At 38.9% G+C, this 22,473-nt stretch overlaps 1 protein-coding gene across 1 annotated transcript; it reads right to left on the bottom strand.

The window, feature by feature from the left end:
* Positions 1-716: 716 nt before the first annotated feature.
* LOC139154091 (vomeronasal type-2 receptor 26-like) lies at positions 717-15,026 on the bottom strand. The gene is made up of 6 exons (XM_070728520.1): positions 14,851-15,026; positions 13,068-13,398; positions 11,408-12,235; positions 7,494-7,721; positions 5,910-6,036; positions 717-1,615 (listed from the first exon to the last, which is right to left on the bottom strand). Exons 1-6 carry the CDS (start codon positions 15,024-15,026, stop codon positions 717-719), a joined length of 2,589 nt encoding a protein of 862 aa, XP_070584621.1.
* Positions 15,027-22,473: the final 7,447 nt, after the last annotated feature.

Below are 22,473 nucleotides of genomic sequence, written 5' to 3'. Positions count from 1 at the left end.
CAATAAGTCTTTGCCTTTGTACAAGGCCACTAGAAGTGGTAATATGTGCCTATATATATATATATATATATATATATATATATATATATATATATATATATATGTAGATTGTTCTGAGTTCGGGTTTTGCCCTGTGTAATGTTTTGCATGTCTATGCGACGTTTCGGCGAAATCACATTCACCATCATCAGGCTGGAGTTCCAATCTTTGTGTTTTTGCAAATTTGCAAAAACACAAAGATTGGAACTCCAGCCTGATGATGGTGAATGTGATTTCGCCGAAACGTCGCATAGACATGCAAAACATTACACAGGGCAAAACCCGAACTCAGAACAATCTACATACATATACCCGTGAAAATTTACGAAAACATATATATATATATATATATATATATATATATATATATATATATATATATATATACAGCAGAGTAGAGATGAATTTTTAAACATTTTTGATATACTAAATCCTGATTCTCTAAGCAACTTGATTTAATCAAACCATAAGCTACATTTTTAAAAATACCAATCCCTCTTCATTTCTGAGATTCTGAATTTTAATAGAAAGCACTAGTTTGACAAAGCTTTGTTCATGCCAAAAACAACCAGTAATAATTTTTACCCTCCACCAGTCAATAATATGAAGTATAGAAAAATTAAAAATAGAGAAATCAAAAGGAAAAAATAATGATAATAGGATTATTGGTGTTTTTTTTATTGTCTCTTTATTAGTTGTTCCCTGTTATTTAATTCTGGCCTTACAATGATTATGTAACATTTTGGGAGATATATGCAGCCTAGCAATCCAGCACTAGAGGCCAAAATGGAAAAGATCTCCACAGCCACCATGTATTTGCCTTTGGTGCTCAGGTAGGATGGAACAAAGGAGATCCACACACTGCAGAAGATCAGCATACTGAATGTGAGACATTTGGCCTCGTTGAAACTGCTAGGGAGATTCCTAGAGAAAAAAGCTACAGTGAAACTGGCAGCTGCCAGAAAGCCCATGTATCCCAGGACACAGTAGAACATGGTAGGTGAGCCTTCATTGCACTGTAGTATGATTTCCTCTATTTCTGACTGGGTGTCCATGTCAGGAAAAGGAGGAAATGTGAATAGCCACACCATACAGATACCTATTTGAATCATAGAACCAGAAAGAACAATGGAGAGTGCCAGTCTTCTTCCCACCCATTTCCTTATCTGAGATCCCGGCTTGGTGGCCATGAAAGCTATAACCACAGTGATGGTTTTTGCCAGCACAGAGGATACAGCCACTGAGAAGATGATGCCAAAGCTAATTTGTCGGAGAAGACATATTATATTGCCAGGTGCAACAAGGAATTGCAGTGAGCAAAGGAAGCAGAGGAGGAGAGAGATGAGCAGAATGTAAGTGAGGTTTCGGTTGTTGGCTTTTACAATAGGAGTACTGTGGTGTTTCAAAAATGTTGCTAGTACCACAATTGTGCAGAGAGAAAAGAAACATACCAGAGTGATTAAACAAAGTCCCATTGGTTCTTTATATGACAAGAAAGATGTTTTCTTGGGAATACATGAATCTTGATCCTTATTTGGATATTGATCTTCTGGGCATTTCAGACAGTCATCCATATCTAGAATTTAAGTTTGTATATTATTTAAGTTTGTCCTGTAGTCATGCTATTATTAGTATCATTACATTATTGTTTTTCTAGGCACTGGCTCTGATGTTATCCAGCTGACCTTTTATTTAGCACATAAGGGAATACAAAAGAATACAAAAGAACATGAAAACTTTATGCTAAGTGGGAATGTTATATGTTCATGACTTCAAGTTGCTTATTTATTACTTGTGCTTCACAAGTAATGTTGTGAACATTACTTGTGTTTGCTAAAAGATATTGTGTTTGTAAACAATATCGTTTAGCATATATAATTGAAAATAATACAAATAATAACAATAATTAATAATAATAATTTATTAGATTTGTATGCTGCCCCTCTCCGAAGACTTGAAGCAGCCCACAATATAACAGCAATACAATATAAATACAAATCTAATATTAAAAATTTAAAAACTAATTTAAAATACATTACTATAAAAAACTTATCTGCTGCACAATCATACATACTCAGTCTAACTAGACATGACATAGTTAAGGTCAAGAGAAAAAAGGAGGGGGGAGATTAATCCCCTTGCGCTTGGTGGCAGAGGTGAGTCTTCAACATTTTGCGAAAAGCGAGGAGGGTAGGGGCAGTTCGAAGCTCCAGGGGGAGTTGATTCCAGAGGGCTGGGGCTGCCACAGAGAAGGCTCTTCCCCAGGTCCCGCCAGACAGCATTGTTTTGTCGACAGGACCTGGAGAAGGCCAACTCTGTGGTACCTAATCGGCCACTGGAATTTGTGTGGCAGAAGGCGGTCTCGTAGGTACTCTGGTCCGATGCCATGTACAGCTTTATAGATCATTACCAATACTTTGAATTGCAACCAGAAACTGATTGGCAGCCAGTGCAGGCCGCAGAGTGTTGATGACACATGGGTCTATCTGGGAAAGCCCATGATAGCTCTCGCGGCTACATTCTGCATGATCTGAAGTTTCCGAACACTTTTTAGAGGTAGCCCCATGTAGAGAGCATTGCAGTAGTCAAACCTCAAAGTGATGAAGGCATGAGTGACTGTGAGCAGAGACTCCCTGGCCAAATAGGGCCGCAATTGGTGCACCAGGCGAACCTGGGCAAACATCCTCCTCGCCACATCTGAAAGATGTTATTCTATTGTTAGCTGTGGATCGATGAGGATGCCCACGTTGTGGACCCTCTCCAAGGGGGGTCAATAATTCCTCCACCGGGTAATGGATGGACAAATAGAATTATCCTTGGGAGGCAAAATTTACAGCCACTCCATCTTGTCAGGGTTGAGTTTGAACCTGTTAACACCCATCCACCCACCCCCAAAAGCCTCCAGGGACCAGCACATCATTTCCACTGCTTCGCTGACTGGGCAATGGGTGGCGATATATAACTGGGTATCATCAGCATACTGATGATACCTCACCCCATGCCCCTGGATTATTTCACCCAGAAGTTTCGTGTAGATATTAAATAGCAGGGGGGAGAAAACCAATCGCTGAGGTACCCCACAAGAGAGAGACCTAGAGGTCAACCTCTGACACCCTCTCCACTAACATCAACTACGACCGAATGGAGAGGTAGGAGGAGAACTAGTGTAAAACAGTGCCTTCCACTCCCAGCCCCTCCAGCCGGCGCAGAAGGATACCATGGTTAATGGTACTGAAAGCTGCTGAGAGGTCAGGATAAACCCCTGTCCTGGGCCTGCCAGAGATCATCCATCAGTGCGACAAAAGCAGCTTCTATGCTGTAGCCGGGCCTGAATCCTGACTGCTGAGGGCCTAGATAATTGGCTTCTTCCAAGGACCGCTGGAGCGACACCATCTTCTCAACAACCTTCCCCATGAAGGGAAGGTAGGAGACTGGATGATAGTTATCAAGAACGGCTGGGTCCAGGGAAGGCTTCTTCAGGAGGGTGCCTCCTTTTAGGGTGTGCCTCCTTGTAGGGAGCCAGGAAGGACCTCTCCCTCAGAGAAGCAGCTCTGTGTCACCTCCCTGCTGGCCGAAACTCACAGCTCCAATGGCCTTGTCCACTTCATCAGGTGTCACCAGGTCAAACTCCTCCCAGACAGATGGACAAGGAAGGGCCCCAGTCACCTCGACTGACTCATTATCAGCCAACACTGCTATCCAATCAGAGTCGAGGTCCGCCCAGATCTGAGCAACTTTATCAGCGAAAAATGAGTTAAAATGAGTTAAAATCCTCGGCAGTGCTGCTCTGCAACGGCTCCCCAACCCCCCTCTGGTTAAAAAAGGAGCGGGTCACCCTGAACAGAGCAGCCAGGCAGGATTCCGCTGATGCTATCAAGGCGGCATCTTGCTGCCTTGAGCGCCATTTTGTAAGTCTTAATATGAGCTCTTACAAGTGTTCGATCAGATTCAGACTTACTCTTCCTTCATTGCTTCTCCAGACGTCTCTTCTGGCATTTCAACACCTGGAGCTCCTCAGTAAACCAAGAGCACTCCAGGGTCTAGTGCCACAGAGAGGTCACAATGGCGCAATTTGGTCAAGAGCCTCCATCGCAGCCCTGTTCCAGGTTACAGCAAGATACCCCGCTGAGCCCTCTGGGTCCATCAGACACCTGGGGCAGAACCATCTAGTTGGTTCCAGCTCCCTGCGGGGGAGGATTGGAGCCTTGAAGTCAAGCCGTAGCAGAAAATGGTCTGACCATGACAAAGGCACAGCTTCTAAGCCCTTTAGTGTCAGACCATTACTCAACTGTTCCGAGAGAAATATCATGTCGGGTGCATGTCCCCCCTCATGAGTCAGACCCTGAACTACTTGACTCACTTGAGTCAGGTCCATGGCTGTCATGGTGGCCATGAACTCCTGTGTTAGCCCAGAGGATTCGCTGAGCGACGGTAGATTCAAGTCCCCCAGGACAATAAGTCCTGGGAATTCCACAGCCAGCCCGGCTACCTCCTCGAGCAGAACAGGCAGGGCGCTTGACACACAGCTGGGAGGCAGGTATGTGAGCAACAAGCCTACCTGAACCCCTAGGTCTAACTTCACAAAGAGGCACTTGCAACCTGCAATCTCATGAGCAGTGAGTCTGTGCAGGCTAATAGTCTCCTTGGCCATAATAGCCACTCCTCCCCCTCCTTCCCTGGAGTCGCAGCTGGTGCTGTACCCAAAACACGGCTGGAAATATTTCAGAGAGGGGAACTCCTCCCTCTGGGCCCAGCCAGGTTTTAATCACACATACCAGGTCGGCCTCCTCCTCCAGGATCAAGTCCCGGATGAGGAGAGCCTTATTAACTGCTGGCCTGGCATTGAGTAGCAGCAGCCTGAGTCCAGGGACCAGGTTACACTCATCACCAGGACCTCAAATAGAACTATTGGGGCCAGAACAATGAGTTGCTTTCAAGCAGCGTTTCCTCATTCCCCAGGAATGGCATGCCCCATGGTTCCCGCCATATCTGCCTCTCCCCAACAGCACCGGGATATTCTGGCTCTCTACCACCCCAGAGATAGGCTCCCTCAGCCCTCCCATGTCCATACCACCAGGCAAGCTGACCTCATCATTTGTAGTAATGTATTCACTCATAACATACATGTCACCCTCCAGTTCCAATCATTCACCCTTTAAAAAATACCTCGCTAAATATAATAAATAGCAATAGCAAGGATATAGATAAAATTTAGTAAATACAAATACATGTTTGATAAAAGAAAAATTAATTATAACATCTATAAATACATAAATATAAATATTGAAAATTGTGCCTACATCATAAGTAAAGTTATAGTTTTATTTATCAACTGCTTCAGTTAATGACTAAGTGTTCACTACCTGTATTCTTTTTTTAAAATCACCTTTGTTAATTTTTAATAGGAGATGGGAGATATACAAAAGTTTTAAATAAATTGAAAAATAAGTCACTGAGTGCTAAAATGATATAGATAGTCCTTGGCTTATTATCATTCAATTAACAAGAGTTTGAATTAATTACAGATTCTAAAACTATCAGCTATGGTGATTGGCAATAAGCTCATATTTATGATGTTGCAGCATCCTATGGTTACATAATCTTGATTTGTACATTTTGCTGGTAAACATATTCGGTTAAAGTTGAGTCACACTTAATGATTACATGATTTAAATTACAATCATCATAAAAAGGATAAATCAGATCCAATCATGTGATGAATTGGTTTATGATTGCAATGACTTGCAATGTAAATTCTGATCCATTTGTCATTGTATGTTGAGACCTACCTCTTTGTGCAGGGATAACAAGGCTATAATTTTAAAATTCAACTAAATTATCTTGTTAACTTAATTGGCAATATCTTTTACCTTTCTGGCTTGACATTTTCTCTTTGGGACATGGAAGGCAATCATAGCAGCAAAAAGGTTTTGTCTCTTGCTTTCTCTTGAAATATCCAGGGATGCAGCTCTCAGTACAGACTGAAACAGGTAAAGTCTACTCAATAAATGTAAGAAGGAAAAGGCTAACATAAAGAACATATTTTGGAGGAAAAAATGTAAAATCAGAGTTGAGCAATAGTATGCAAACAAAGAATGCTTATGGTAAGCATCTAGCCTTTTTTCATCATGAAAACTATCAAGATTGTATTCCTTTTTCAGTTCTACCAATTATATACATAATTAACTAATACTAAAATGATTTACAATATATATATTATATTAACTTTAATATAAACTTAATTATTTTTCATGAATTTAAAGAATGGGAAAAACTTTTGATATCATTAAAGTCCCAAATAATTTTAGAAATGTTTAATGGGTATATGTGGTACATTGCTCAACAGTACTAACTGTTCTTGGTTCCAATTACCAAGTGAAGTTGCTGTATTCATTTTCATCTATTCATGTATGCATGCATGCATTCATTCATTCATGGAGGGAAGGAAGGAGGGAGGGAGGAAAGGAAAAATAAGAAAAAAGGAAAATAGAGGGAAGAAGGAAGGAAAAGAGAGAGAGGAAAGAAGAGAGAGGGGAGGGAGAGGGAGGGAGGAGAAAAGAAATGAAAAAAGCAGGACAGAAGAGAGAAGGGAACAGAAAGAAGAAAGGAAAAGTTGGCTGCTAGTAGAAGTTGCATTTTGTTCCATGCAATGAATTGTCCATTTAAAAATATTCCTTGGTGGAATGGGCCAGGACAAGGAGATAGAGGGCCAGAGTGCAATTAGCATTGGAAAATAACCAGCAGAGGTCCAGTGGAGGAGGAATGGATGAGATGTGGTACTGGGAGAACTGTGTGTGCAGCTAAGGGTCAGTGCCTAATAGTCTAGACCCATTGCTTTATACTTATGTCAGGACTAGCTATTGTATGAAACTGTCATTCATTCATTAAAATAATATTTGGTGTAATTAATATATCTTCCTAGTATTTTTAAACTTGACAGGAAGATATGCTTTAAAAATCTATATCAATTTAGGTAATTGGTTAGATATTTCTGCCTTTCAGACATTTTGAATTCTTACCCCCTCCTGAAAATTTCCACACCAACCATATTAGCCTTTCATAAACCCTAAAAATCTGGTTTTGTTCTCAAGTCGAGGGTACTGAATATTTCAAGGGCCTCATTTCCTGGCTATATTGATAATCTCCTATGCACTTTAATTTGGAGAATTTTAGTGTTCTTGGTACTATTGTTTTTATTTTTAAAAAGTTTTAGTAGTCTCAACTGTTTTATATTTTTTCAATTGTAATCCACCCAGAGTCATTCACTGAAATGAGTGACCATAGAGATCGAATGATTGGTTGATTGATTAATTGAACGAATGAATGAATGAATGAATGAATGAATGAATGAATGAATGCATAGTATCATAATATTTGATATTATTTCTGTGTTAAATGATATTGAGCCATTCAACCTAGCCATTTAGACAAAATCATGGACTCTCAGAACTTACTTGATTGAAAATGCTTGGCCAGTCGATGGTTTCCTCGTGAACAGTGAACATTTTGTCTTTAGCAGCCCAGGGATCCAGCTTCCCAACTTTTACTCGATGGAAGGACTGGTTTGGGAATGTGACCCAGTTTTCCATATCCAGTCCTGTAATCAGTTCTCTATTCTTATCAAAGGAAATTTCATCTCCAACACTGTTGTTAAATGAAACTCTTTTCAAGAAGAAATGTAGCTGAATGGGGGGGGGGGATGGAAAAACCAAGCATGCTTAATATATACATGATACTGTACTTTATCATTCTTTTTATTTGAACCATTTGAATAGTGGCACCCTATCCTGACTTTGATGTGCTTGGGTTTATCCCAAGAATGACTGCTGATCAAAAAATCACTCCCTGCTGTGCTGTTCGGGTCTGTGAGACCCAAAATCAAAGTTTGAGACCCTGTAAAAAATTTTCCCTGCATATCTGAAACTTGAAATTTCATGACTTTGCATCATTTCAGGGGTTCTCTCTATGAGAATTTTTTTTGTTGGGGGGGGGGTTATTTCTTGCTGAAAAAAAAAGTCCCAAGAGTTCTGTTCCCGGGTCACCCTGACCCAGACCGAAAATTCTTCATTTGAAGTGCTTATGTTTGTTCAATTTGAAAACTTTTTTCACTTGGAAAGTAGTCTGAACATTTCTGCGAACAATGATATGAAAATTGAACTGAAAAAAATAATGCTTATTGGTTTATTTTGCTGATAAAATGCATGCCCCCTTTTTTGTGATTTTTTTTTCAATTTATAGATAGTTTAGCTTGCAAAATGCGTTCAATTTTACTAAAGTTGCTGTGGGTTTGGTAGTTTGAACATTTCTGAACATAGGAAAAATACAAATGAACTGAAAAAAATGATGGTTATTGGTTTTTTAAAATCAGAAATAAGGCCTCCCCCCCTCCGGCTGCTTGCAACCATTAACACTTTAAAAAATTTTAGGGTCCAAATCCGAAATATTTTTAATATCTTAGGCATTCATTTACTCAATTTAACATTGCTGATCATCATAAAAATATTTTTTGGGGGGTGGGAGGGTAACTTTTTTCTGGGCAAAAGAACCCTCACATTGAGTCTGTTTCTGGTCGTATACGACCTGGACCAAAAATATTTTTTTTAGGTACTTGAATTTGGTCTTTTTGAAAACTTTTTTTCACTGGGAAACTAGTTTGAATATTTCTGAACATAATGATATGAAAATTGAACTGAAATAATTGATGCTTATATTTTTATTTTGATCAAAAAGCCCATTCCTCCATTTTTTCAGAATTTCGTGTCATTTTATATTTTTTTAGGCTACAAATCTCTAAGGAATTTCACCCCAAAAGTTTTGATATACTAAATTGAACATTCCTGATCATAATGATGCTTACTTATTTTGGTCACAAATGGCCCCTCCCCCATTTTTTCAGCATTTCGTGTCAGTTTATATTTTTTTTTAGGCTACAAATCTCTAAGGAATTTCCCCCCAAAAGTTTTGATATACTAAATTGAGCAATCCTGATCATAAGAAAAATAGAAATGAACTGAAAAAAATGGTGCTTATTTGTTTATTTTGCTCACAAAAGGGCCACCCCACTCACCTTGCTGTGTGCCATTATTTTCACTTTTTATATATATATGGCTAGAAATATTTGGAATATCCTTTTGAAAAGCAAGCACATGATAGCCAGACAACTAATTGTATGAAAGAAATCCATTTTACTAAAAGCAAATATGTAATTTTGAAATTAACAGCATAATTTTTATATAAATTGAATTAATTGGAAACAGTGGGGGGGGGACTTTTATGTGCAAAATAAACAAATAAGCATCATTTTTTTCAGTTCAATTTTCATATCATTATGTTCAGAAATGTTCAGGCTAACAATCCCACATCAACTTTAGTAAAATAGAATGCATTTTGAAAGCAAAACTATCTATAAATTGAAAAAAAATTCACAAAAACGGGTGTGTGTGTAATGCATTTTATCAGCAAAATAAACCAATAGGCATTAATGTTTTCATTTCAATTTTCATTTCAATATGTGCAGAAATGTTCAAACTTGTTTCCAAGTGAAAAAAGCTTTCAAAAAGACCAAATATAAGTACCTAAAATGAACAATTTGCGATCCGGGTCAAATGGACCCGGGAACAGAAGATTAGGGTGTGTTATTGAGCAGCACACCAGAGTTAAACTCTAGAGTTTTAAAAATTAAAAAAAAAATCACCCAAGAAAATCATGTCTATTTTAATAGACAAAAATATAACTTATTGGGGAAATGTTTTATTTAACATATAAATATAATTATGCTTGCATTATGATCTACATAGATTTCTGCAGTCTTTGGTTCTATGGTAGACAAACGACTGTTAAAACTACGTTCTTATGGCATTTCTGGATTCTTGCACAAGTCGGTAGCTGCATTCCTATCAAACAGGCAACAAATAGTTAAAATTGGAAATTCTATATCAAACCCAGCATCAGTTAATAGCAATCTAGAACTGGCACTATTTCTTTATATAAATGAACTTTGTGATCATATAGTAAGCAGTTGTGTCCTCTTTGCTGAATGACAATTCTACTACCCTATAAAATGATCTAAATTATGTTCTAAAACAGTGATGGAGAATCTTTTTTAGACCGAGTGCCCAAACTGCAACCCAACACCCATGTATAAATCCAGATTACAATATGATAAGAAGAAATGTGGAATACAGAGTCAAAATTCAACATTGGATAAAATTCTTTTGGGCCAAGGAAAAAAAGCAATCACAAACATATATAAATTATTAATAGAACAGAAAATAGTCAAAGGGGATATGATTGGCTGGGCAAGAACATTGGCCACAATAGACTAGTGGGGAAAAAATTGACAAATAACTAAAGCCACTATATACAAAGAAAATATAATTAATTTTTTTTATAGATGATATTTACCACCAGCTAGATTAGCAAAAATGTATGTAAACCTTAAACCAAATTGCTGGAGATGCAGTCATAAAAATGAAACATACTTCCACATGTGGTTGACATGTCCTCGAATAAAAATAAATTTGGCATAAAATACAAAATTGGATAACAGAAATAACACAAATAAAATTAGAAAGGAAACCAGAAATATTTCTACTTGACATCATCGATAAACCATTGGTAATATATACCATATAATAGATCTAAATCAAGCTATCAAAGAGACAGCAGGGGCAGGGTGGGCTATGTAGAGTTTTGTCTTCATTTTGTCTATGTATATACTTGAAATAAAAATTATTTTTTAAAAAATCAAGAGTCATTTGATTGGGTTGCATATTGTTGTCTTATTTGACTAAATTGCCTTTTTTGTGAACAGCTTCTGAATCCCATGTACAATCTGCCTAAATGATTCTGAAAACTGCTTAAATGATTCTGAAAACTGAACACTCTGTTTATTTTTGTTTTTCTATATTTATATTTATTTTTCCTTTTTACTATTCTTATAAATATCTCCAGTTGGCAGAAATATGCTTTCTTATTTCCTTCATTCAAATATATTCCAATTAAATTCATTTAGGCTTTTTTATCACAGTCTTATAAAAAGGTATTTTTTAAAAAAGTATGATCCTTTTCTCCCTTACATTGTAACACAGCAGTAGTGATCTGAATTTCATAAATAAAAATCAAATCATACACCACCCAGACAATAATTCCAATTGTCCTATCATCTGCAGTGCCTGATGTTATTGGGTCCATTTTATTTTTGGTAAAAGGAAGGACCAATTCCATAAAAAAGGGAAAGAGGTCAAGAAAACCTTTTAAAAATATCAGACATTACTAACTTTCCATCTATTGATCATTTCTCTAGAGGCTGGAGAATCAGTGCTATTCAAATTCCAATTCCAGCAGATTTGATTATGCATTAAATTACCTTCCATGGCTGTGCACATTGAAGATTGAGTTTTCTACCACTTAGCTTTTCCCCGTGTTGTTGGCTCAGGTTCATCATATGCAAAGCATGTGCCACAGCATATACTGCATTGTATATACCATAACTATGACTGGTCATCTTCATTTCAAAAAAAGGCCCAGGAAGGCTCTCCAGTTTCTCCTTTCCTGTACACAATTCGCCAATTTCCTTATTCTCAGATGGATTTGGAAATACACAACCAAATGCTTGCTCCCACACATTTTTGACGAAACCATCCTCTTTGGCTGAGAAATGGTTTCTTGTCTGGAGAAAAGGTTGGAAACCTACAACTTCATCTGAGTGAGCTGTAAAGGTAAGAGCACCATGTAGGTCTTGGATATCCCAGCTTTTCTGATAAAATAATGAGGCGAGACCCACTTTTGAAGCCACAATCCACACTTTTCCTTTTGGCTTGATAGAAACTATTTCCATTTCAGGTAGACGTAACAACCATCTTAAATTTAAAAGATAATTATCATTGACTATGATGGCATTGGCTTTGCTGTTAACAATCGTGTGAAAGCTTTTGACAAGCCATTTCAAATTATCAAAAATAGTGTTGAAGTAAATTGGTCTTAATTGTTCCAAGAATGCAATGCAAATGCCATGAAGAGGAAACTCTGAAATAATTAGATGCTCAAATTTTTTTCTATCTCCTTTGACAAGTATCCCAACCCAAATCCATCTGAAGTGCAAAAGTAGTTGAATAATCCCCCTGTAATGAAGTGCTTCATCTGGAATCATGCGGTAGTAGATAGGGCTTTCATTTGAAGAAGAACCAATTGGAAACTGTCCAAATAAAAGTTAGGTGAATTTTAAAAAAACTAGACAAAATAAATTATCAACAAAATAAAACTTTAAATTTAAGCTCTGAAATATGTCAAGTTCCTTTGCACATGGTACTAATGATAATATGGCTTTATTAAATGATCTTTGTGTTCCCTTCTAAATCTACAATATTGATTATCTCATGTCCTCTGAATGGGCTTCCATAAAATTTCTTTCTGAATCCCTGCTTTGGGTGATTATTTATATACTGCTCAAAAAAATAAAGGGAATAAACAACACAATATAACTCCAAGTAAATCAAACTTCTGTGAACTCAAACTGTCCACTTAGGAAGCAACACTGATTGGCAATCAATTTTACATTGTCAGCGCATTCAACTTTGTACAGAACAAAGTATTCAATAAGAATATTTCACTCATTCAGATCTACGATGTGTCCTTTGAGGGTTCCCTTTATTTTTTTGAGCAGTGTATCTGAATTGATTTCCTATCTATCTATCTATCTATCTATCTATCTATCTATCTATCTATCTATCTATCTATTAGATTTGTATGCCGCCCCTCTCCATAGAATGATTTCCTTTTTGAGTACCATTCTATTACCTTGCATGAGATTGAAATGATTCTGGATAGCATATTTCCTGGGTAAATACACAAGTGCTAATCTTCTTTAGAAGTGTATATATGTACATGGAAGTACATATTAAGAAATTGCCTCTCTTAATTACTTTATTCTAAGTCTTGAATATATTTTCCAATGATCAGAAACAACCAATTGTATCTGAAAATACAAAGCAAAGTATGCATATGTGATTATTAATGTTGTATCTTACCTGTGGGACCTTGTAAGTGCTTAAAATATATTCCATTTCTTTTGAAATTGCAGGATCAAGGTCCCCAACAACTGATATGAGTTTGTTCAAGATGTCACATTTGTAATTGGGGGAAAATTTTATCTGATTTGAGAAAAGTTCCATTGTAGCATAATATGTCCGGGCCCCAGCATAGTTGTCATAGATTCTGAAGCCCAAAGTGATATTAGGTAAGATGTGGATGGCTTCATTGATGTTCTTCACAGCAAATATCATGCTCAAGATATGCTGATAGTATTTAGTTAGGACTCTGTAAATAGAATTAAATGGTATATCAAATAAATTCCTGCCTCTAAAAAAGACAATAAACCATGAAAAAAGTCTCATAAACCCTCAACCAATTAATAAATTAAGGGCCATCAAAATAGCAATTTAGACAATAATAGTAAGTGATTCATGTTAAGCAATATCTGCATAGATATTGTGGAATTAATTTTGAAGGCAATAATCACAGGAAATTTCTTTCCGCTTTATTCTTTTTAAGCTATTCTAACTTTCTAATGGTGAGAGCAATCAACCAGTGAACAGCTTGCGAGAGCCCCAACACTTGCGACCTTCAAGGAGATATTGGACTGCCATCTGTCTCAAATGGTATAAGAACTCCTGCATTAGCAGGGATTTGGACTAGATGATCTTCAAGGTCCCTTCCAACTCAAATGAATGAATGAAGGAAGGAAGGAAGGAAGGAAGGAAGGAAGGAAGGAAGGAAGGAAGGAAAATAAACAAACAAACAAACAAATAAACAAACAAACAAATAAATAATTTTTTAAAAAAAACTTTATTAAGCTGACCAGAATTGTTACCAAGAAAATAACATTGTACATTTGGTACTTGAAATTGGATAAATCAATTTTCTCTTACTAAACGTGGTTTAATTTTATTTTAAATTACAAGAATAATGTTTTTTTAAAATAATTGTCTGGCTTCTACAAGATATTTGTAAAAAACTATATTTTGTTGGAACACAAGCAACAATGCTTCCATAGCACCTCAAATACTTCTTAAAGAAAGCATATTGTATATATTTCCTATTGTATTCCAAGGCAACTCAATCTCTATGTATACTAGGAAAACTACCACAACTGGATCATCAATCACAGAATTTTTCTTTCAGATTTCTATAAAAATTGGTGCTACTGTTGTATTTATGAAATTATGTTATAAGAAACAGGTAAGAGAAAAAATGGGAGGAAAATTAAGAGAACTAAGAAATTAAGAAAAGTTAAAGTAGAAATTTTACCAATAACAGAAGATTGAGAGTACATGCTTCTGCTATCTACTTTTTCACCTCTGCCCCTTTCAAACAAACAAACAAACTCCAAAACAAAAAAATACTTTTAGGTTATAAAAAATTATTCCTGGGAGAAAGCTGTCTCATTTACTGAGATAAAACATGTTGTATATCTTGGTGAGCATCATTATTCCTCTGGTTCAATGAATTTCACAGCTTCTGCAGTTACTTTTAGAGGCTGATGCTATAATTCCTATCCTACAGGATACAAATGGGAGAAGGGGTGGTATTCCTGTTTTGTCAAAAAACAAAATCTGGTATTGAAAGATTAATTTGTTTTTGTTTTTTTATGATTTTAGGTATATACAGTAGTTTCAATATATTGACTTTTACAAAGGATCTAATTGGGAATTATCATATTTAAACTTTAATTAGTAGATGGTTAAGATACATAGATGTACTAAATAAATTTACTAGATTGATATAGACTACAGGAAGAAAATAATGACTTACAGAGATTCACCAACAGCAGAATGATGGGGATCATCCTCAAAGTTTCCTAAATCTCTAGTTATTAAGTTAAAAGATGTAATGCCACCAATAATTAGATCACCTGGTTGGAAATACTTGTGTTCAATCGGGATAGGATCTTGATTGTTACATTTTATTGGTTGAGTTTTGCAATCCATATGTGGCAGCAATAGTAAGAAACAGATCAAAATTCTCATAAGAAACACTAATCCAAGATTAAGAAAGTTTCCATCATTCCACATAATGCCTCAGAGTTCAAAGATTGGACTTCCTTGAATCAAACCTTTATTTCTCAAATTACATGTACTTCCATTCTGTTCTGACTCTTAGAATGAAAATGACTTTGAGAGTGCATTAAATTATTTTACCTGTCCCTAAATATCCTAAATATGTTATTGTCAGACACATATTACTCATTCTTCCAAGAATAATAATTTGGCAATTGAGACTTTAGGAACAGCAGAGTTAATAGTACTCTTTTGCTAATTATAAGGGGCAGCAGCAAATGGCATCCTTTAAATTTAAATTTCCACCCAATTAATGAAATAGTAAGGGCAGAATGAGTCAATGATCACTGTTCTGTGTAAGTACAGTATTTTAGATTTTTAAAAATTAATTTGTTTATTTGTTTGTTTGACTTATAATGCCGCCTTTCTACAAAGACTCGGGGTGGCTCATAATCATATAATTATGAGAAGTTAGACATGGCAAAGATGTAAAAATACATTCTGTATTCCAAAGCCAGGTTCTTTAGCAAAAGAGAAAGAGAGAGAAAGAATGAAGGCATAAACATAGCAACTCTTTCCAACCATGTGTATTTTGTCTTCATAGCTGAGGTCAGATTGTAGAAAAAAAATTTCATTGACTTAATGAGGTTTACCAAAAAATGAAAATTCAAACTGTTGTTAATACATTTTAAAGCAGTAAAGATAAATTGAGATATCCAATAATCCTTGAGTTAAAAGCTACTTTCTTTTAAATTATGGAAACATTTGTATGTTCCTTATCAACATAAGACTATGATTTAATAAAAAATAATGGCTCATATCTGGACCTAGTGGTGTCACTTAAGTACAATATCTGTTTTTAAGTTGCTATAGAGAATGATTCAGAAGTGTCTCAGGACAGCTTGTATATAAATTTTCAGCACTTCAGCACATTCAAATAAAACAAACAGATTGAAATAACATTAATTATAATGAACATTAAAATTATCTAGGAAAATTAAGTATTATTGAAAAGTGAGAAAATAAGAACTCTGTTTTTTTTAAGGTCAAATCAAAATTCTGTTATTTTGTTTTATAAACTAGGGAAAATAACTAAGAAGACATGTTGATCCTAAATCACCATAAGATCACCATTTTTGGGTTGCACCAAAAATGACTCCTACCTGACAATTTTCAAGATCATTGCTTTAAAAAATATAAAATATATTGACCGGGAATAATCTCTGTTGAGATACATTTATTTATTATTTATTTTATTTATTTATTGGATTTCTAGGCCACCCTTCTTCAGAGGACTCAGGGTGGCTTACACAATAAAATCAATACAAAAGTATAAATTGTAAGAAACCCAATATAAAATCTAATCTAAAAACCACAAACAATTAAAACCATTCATCTAAAATCCAATCACAATCATTGACTTATACTGTCACCCGGAGCAGGATGGCAACGCTCAATGGCCCCAACCTGTTGCCCACCCTGAGTCCTTCAGGATTGGGCAGCATAGAAGTCAAAATAAGCAAGCAAGCAAGCAAGCAAGCAAGCAAGCAAGCAAGCAAACAAACACACAAATAAATAAATAAATAAATGAATGAATGAATGAATGAATGAATGAATAAATAAATAAATAAATAAAGAAAGAAAGAAAGAAAGAAAGAAAGAAAGAAAGAAAGAAAGTTTTTAGAGCATTACAAAAGGCCAGAAGGGTGGGGCAGTGCGAATCTCTGAGGGGAATTGATTCCTAAGGGCCTGAGCTGCCACCGAGAAGGCCCTTCCCCTAGGCTTCACCAGGCGACATTGCTTGGCTGACAGGATATGAAGAAGGCCAACTTTGTGGGCTCTAACCAGCCACTGGGATATATGAGGCAGTAGACGGTCCTGTAAATAATCTGGTCCTAAGGCATGTAGGGCTTTATAGGTAATAACCAACCCTTTAAATTGCATTCAGAAACCAAATGGTAGTCAATGCAGCTCATGGAATGATGGTGAAACATGGACATACCTTGGTAGGCCCATGATGGCTCAAACGGTTGCATTTTGGACTAAACGCAGTCTCTGAACGTACTTTAAAGGTAGCCCCATGTAGAGAGCATTACAATAATCAAGCTGCAAGGTGATGAGGGCATGAGTGACTGTGAGAAGAGACTCCCTGTCCAAATGGGGCTACAACTGGTGCATCAGGCAGACCTGTGAAAATGCCTGCTTGCCACAGCTGAGAGATGTTGTTCTAGGTTCAGCTGTGAGTCAAGGAGCTTGGCCCACAAGAAATTACATAAGAACAAAATATTTCTTGTTATCAATTTTGTCTTAAATCTTCCTTTGTAGATACAATATACTACATAATGATAATGGTAATAACTAATCCATACATTAGAAAAAGCATAATATTCAAAAATTACATATCAAAAAATATAATCCAGTTAATTATTTTTAATTATAACAAAAATATTTTCTGTTTCATAAAGGAATGATTTGATGATATTCCACATATCTCTATTTTTCTATATTGAAGTCAAATCATACACATTTGTTATTCTCCAACCTTTATGAATTTAGGGAATTTGTAGTGGGTGGGGCATTTTTAATTTTAAATTTATTTTATTTTATTTTTGGATTGTTATGTGTGTTGGGACTGGTCTCTATGTCATGTGACTTTCATTGTATGTATATACTGTGTATAGTATACAAAATAATAAAGAATTTGTTATTATTTATTTATTTATCTTTTTTACAATTTACTATATATCTCCCAATGGTGGCACAGCAGCTGTAGGAGGGAGACCTCTCCCCCGAGGCTGCTTTTTTCCTTTGTTTTCCAAGATCCTTCAAGACACAGATTGTCTTGAGGGTGACGTGGGTGAAGAGGGGATATCCAGGCATGGGGGTTGGGGGGGGGTTAAAGGTACAGTGGAACCTCAAGATACGAACTTAATTGGTTCCAGGGGGAGGTTCGTAAAACGAAAGGTTTGTAAGACGAAACATTGTTTCCCATAGGAAACAATGTAAAGTCAATTAATCCATGCAACAACAAAAAAACCCGCAAAAAAACGCTGCCGCCCGGCAGTCACCTTTTAAAACAGCTGGGCGGCTTCCCTCTCTCTCTCTCTCCTTCCTCCCTCCTCCTCCTCTTCCTCCTCCTCGTGTATTCCGCCTCCCTCCCAGCCCGCTAGGCAAGCCAGTGGTCCCCGTCACGGAGCACAGCCATGTGGGCTCCGCTCTGTTGCCTGCCGGCCCGATTGAGGGGCCGACTGTCTCCGCCAGGGAGAGCTTCCTGGCTTTCGTTCTTGTTGGATTCGGGAGCTTTCATGCCCAGGAAGCTCTCCGAAGTGAGGAGAACCGCCGCTGTCACCACTCGCCCGCGCCTCCTCGCCCGCCGCCCGCCCAGGATGCAGACCTGCTGCCTCGCCTGCCGCTGTCCTGATCCTGCGTCTCTTGCTGCTGGGCTGGCTCCATTCTGTTCCCTGCCAGCCCGATTGAGGGGCCGGCGGGAGGAAAGCGAATGCCTCTCTTCGTTGCGCTGCCTGGCTGGCAGCGGAAGATGTAACCGAGCCCACGGGGCCGGGCTCCGTGACCGGCAGGGAACAGAACGGAGCCTTCCATGGCAGCTGCTGGGCTGGTAAGAGGGGGAGCCGAGCCCAGCCCTGTGGGCTCGGTTACATCTTCCGCTGCCAGCCAGGCCATGCTGGCGGAAGCGCAACAAAAAGAGGCATTCGCTTTCCTCCCGCACACAGCCGTCTGACTGTGGGCTCCTTCCCGATCTCGGAGAGCTTCCTGGCTTTCGTCCTTGTTGCATTCGCGAGCTTTCATGCCCAGGAAGCTCTCCGAGATCGGGAAGCCGCCCACGATCAGTTGGCTGCGGGCTGGAGGAAAGCGAATGCCACGGGGCTGGGCTCGGCTCCCCCCCTTACCAGCCCAGCAGGCAACCGCCGCGGAAGGCTCCATTCTGTTCCCTGCCGGCCCGATTGAGGGGCCAGCGGGAGGAAAGTGAATGCTTCTCTTCGTTGCGCTGCCTGGCTGGCAGCGGAAGATGTAACCGAGCCCACGGGGCCAGGCTCCGGCTTCCGCACCGCTCGTCCCACCCACCGCACGTATCCAGCAGAAGCTGCTGGATTCAAAGTGCTAGGGTGGGGGGGTGTCCCGACAGCCCCACCCCAGCACTTTTGAATCCCGCCGCTTCTGCTGGATACGTGCGATGGGTGGGACGAGCGGCGCGGAAGCCGGTGGCTGTGACAGCTCGTCCCACCCATCGCACGTATCCAGCAGAAGCGGCGGGATTCAAAAGTGCTGGGGTGGGGGGGCTGTCGGGTTCGGGAGGTGCTGGCAAGCCCCCCAGACCGGCTGCGACCTTTTAAAACACCCGCGCCGGCTTCGGGAGACAGCTGCGAAGCGGCGCGGGTCTTTTAAAAGGTCGCAGCCGGCCTGTGGGGCTTGCCAGCACCCCCCCAAACCCGGGTTCGGGGTTCGGGGGGGTGCTGGCAAGCCCCCCAGGCCGGCTGCGACCTTTTAAAACACCCGCGCCGCTTCGCAGCTGTCTCCCGAAGCCGAACGCTAAAGTCGAACTTCCGCATTCGGCTTCGGGAGACAGCTGCAAAGCGGTGCAGGTGTTTTAAAAGGTCGCAGCCGGCCTGGGGGGCTTCCCAGCAACCTCCTGAACCGAACCCGGGGTTCAGCAAAATATTACCTCTTCTTACGAACTTTGTTCGAGTTACGAACCGGCATTCGGGAGGCTTCTGGGAAGCCCCGCCGCCCGGCTGTCACCTTTTAAAACAGCTGCGCGGCTTCCCAGCAGTCTCCGAACGCCGGTTCGTAACTTGAAAAAAGTTCATAAGAAGAGGCAAAATTTTTCTGAACCCCGGGTTCGTATCACGAGTTGTTCGTAAGATGAGGGGTTCGTATCTTGAGGTACCACTGTATTTGCCTCCAGATGTGAAGGGCACCCTCCCTATTGGGACTCAAAAACGTTCATCCTTGATGTTCAGCATGGCGGGCCTGAAGCTTTGACAGCCACGAAAGGAGGAAGCCATTCAGATTGACAGATCAGCCCATCACTGTAAGCTATTAACTGGGTTTCTATTTCTGGGATCCTTACAACGTTAAATAATTTAATAACTGAAAAGAAAAGAACTGTACTGAAATATAATAGACTACAATTGACTGAAAACAATTGCTAAGACCAGATAGATTAGGGGGGGGCGGGAATCGGACTAGATGACAGACTGGAGACTTCAATATGATGAAGGCGCCAATAGGGACTGCTATACTGACAGGGACCAGTGGGTGAGCAGGGAGAGAAGGAGACACAACCCTCCCCGCAAAGGCCAGATGGAGTCAGTGAAGGCACATTGGATATCTGGTTTTCACCATCATATGCACACCAGAAACCGGAAGACCTGGTGGCCAGTGTACATGCATGTGACAGAAACCAGATCATCTGCTCTTCCAGTTTCTGATATGCATGCCTCCCTTTTCAGCACTTAGAGCCAAAAAAGTTATCCAACACTGTCCTAGGAAATGCATTCTTTGGCTTGAGATGTATGCCTATTACAGTGATGGCAAACCTTTTTTTCCTTGGGTGCCAAAAACATGCTAGAAATTGTTTTTTTCTAGAATATTGATTGATTAATTCATTTTTATTCCTAGCAATCATATAGGTTTTCTCTATGTTGACCTATCCTAATCTGTTCCTTCAAGTCTCAAAATGGTACAATCATCACTGTTATAATTGAATGGTATACCATTCACCTTGTTGTTGGTTATTCTTTTTTTCCCTTCCATCTTTCCCAGCATTAGAGCCTATTCCAACAAGTGGGGCTCAACATAATGTGTTTGAAGTAGGATAATTTGAACTTAGTTATTTGTGCCTCAAGTCAAACTTTTGGGTGGTTATCATTAAATGGACCATTAAAATCTATTTTTGGGTATCCATGATATTCTCAGGAATCTCCTCCAACATCAAAGTTTCAAGACACCAATATATTTCTATTCTGTTTCTTTAAATCCCAACTTCTAGTTCCATATAATGTCAAGGTAATATCATAGCTTACATAATTCTGATCTAGTACCACGGAGAGGAGTGGCATACAAATCCAATAAATAAATAAATACTAGTCTGTAGAATATTTCTTGATTATTTGCTTCTTCACTATTGAAAGCTGAAAGACAGAAGTTACCCAACTTTTTTTCATATTTTCACTGTCAATTCTAAGACCAGTTGTTCCATTGTTGTCATTAATATTATACTTAATTTTAGTCCCATCATTTTATTGTATCATCTGATTTTCAATACTTGCAGATCCTTTGCATTTTTACTGCCAGATAGTGTCATCTGTGTAACATGCAATGAATGAGCTCAAACAGAAGTGCCAAGTCAATTTAATAAATAATTAAATAATATACCAAGTTTAAATTCATTTAGGCTGCTCTGTCATTTGTAGTCATTTGAATCTCACTCTTCATTCATAGATTTTTTTTCATCTGCCTTGTGGCCTCAGAAGCATATTCATTTTTAAAAACCAAATAGAAACTTTTAATTGACAAACTAGAAATTGGATTAGAATTAATCCATATATCCCTAATAAAAATCAAAATAGTAAAATATACAAATACAGTGATACCTTGTCTTACAAACTTAATTGGTTCTGGGACGAGGTTCTTAAGGTGAAAATTTTGTAAGATGAAACAATGTTTCCCATAGGAATCAATGGAAAAGCGATTAATGTGTGCAAGCCCAAAATTCACCCCTTTTCCAGCCGAAGCGCCTGTTTTTGTGCTGCTGGGATTCCCCTGAGGCTCCCCTTCATGGAAAACCCCACCTCCGGACTTATGTGTTTTTGCGATGCTGCAGGGGAATCCCAGCAGGGGAATTGCAACATCACAAAAATGAGCGCTTTGCTGGCAACGGAAGTCCAGAGGTGGGGTTTCCCAGTGAAGGGAGCATCAGTGAAATCGCAGCATCGCAAAAACACCAAAGTCCTCAAAACCCCACCTCAGGACCTCTGTGTTTTTGTTATGCTGCAATTTCACTGAGGCTCCCCTCACTGGGAAACCCCACCTCTGGACTTCCGTTGCCAGCGAAGCGCCCGTTTTTGCACTGCTGCGATTCCCCTGCTGGGAGTCCCCTGCAGCATTGCAAAAACACGGGAGTCTGGAGGTGGGGTTTCCCATGGAGGGGAGCCTCGGGGGAATCCCAGCAGCATAAAAACGGGTGCTTCGCTAGCAATGGAAGTCCGGAGGTGGGGCATCCCAGTGGCGGTGGTGGGTTTGTAAGGTGAAAATAGTTTGTAAGAAGAGGCAAAAAAAATCTTAAACCCCGAGTTTGTATCTTGAAAAGTTTGTATGATGAGGCATTTGTAAGACGAGGTATCACTGTACATACAAA

Source organism: Erythrolamprus reginae, chromosome Z (genome assembly GCF_031021105.1).
Source record: "Erythrolamprus reginae isolate rEryReg1 chromosome Z, rEryReg1.hap1, whole genome shotgun sequence".
Classification (NCBI taxonomy): Eukaryota; Metazoa; Chordata; class Lepidosauria; order Squamata; family Dipsadidae; genus Erythrolamprus; species Erythrolamprus reginae.
Note: the sequence above shows the minus strand (reverse complement) of the source record. Positions and strands in the feature narration are given on the sequence as shown.

Bases quoted from the DNA above. Each gene is read 5' to 3' on its own strand.
- LOC139154091 (XM_070728520.1), bottom strand. From the start codon at position 15,026: ATGGATTGCAAAACTCAACCAATAAAATGTAACAATCAAGATCCTATC. The intron at 7,722-11,407 runs GTAATTTAATGC...CCCCCCATTCAG, and splicing joins AATGTGCACAGCCATGGAAG to CTACATTTCTTCTTGAAAAG. The intron at 6,037-7,493 runs GTAAGTTCTGAG...TTTATTGAGTAG, and splicing joins GGCCAAGCATTTTCAATCAA to ACTTTACCTGTTTCAGTCTG.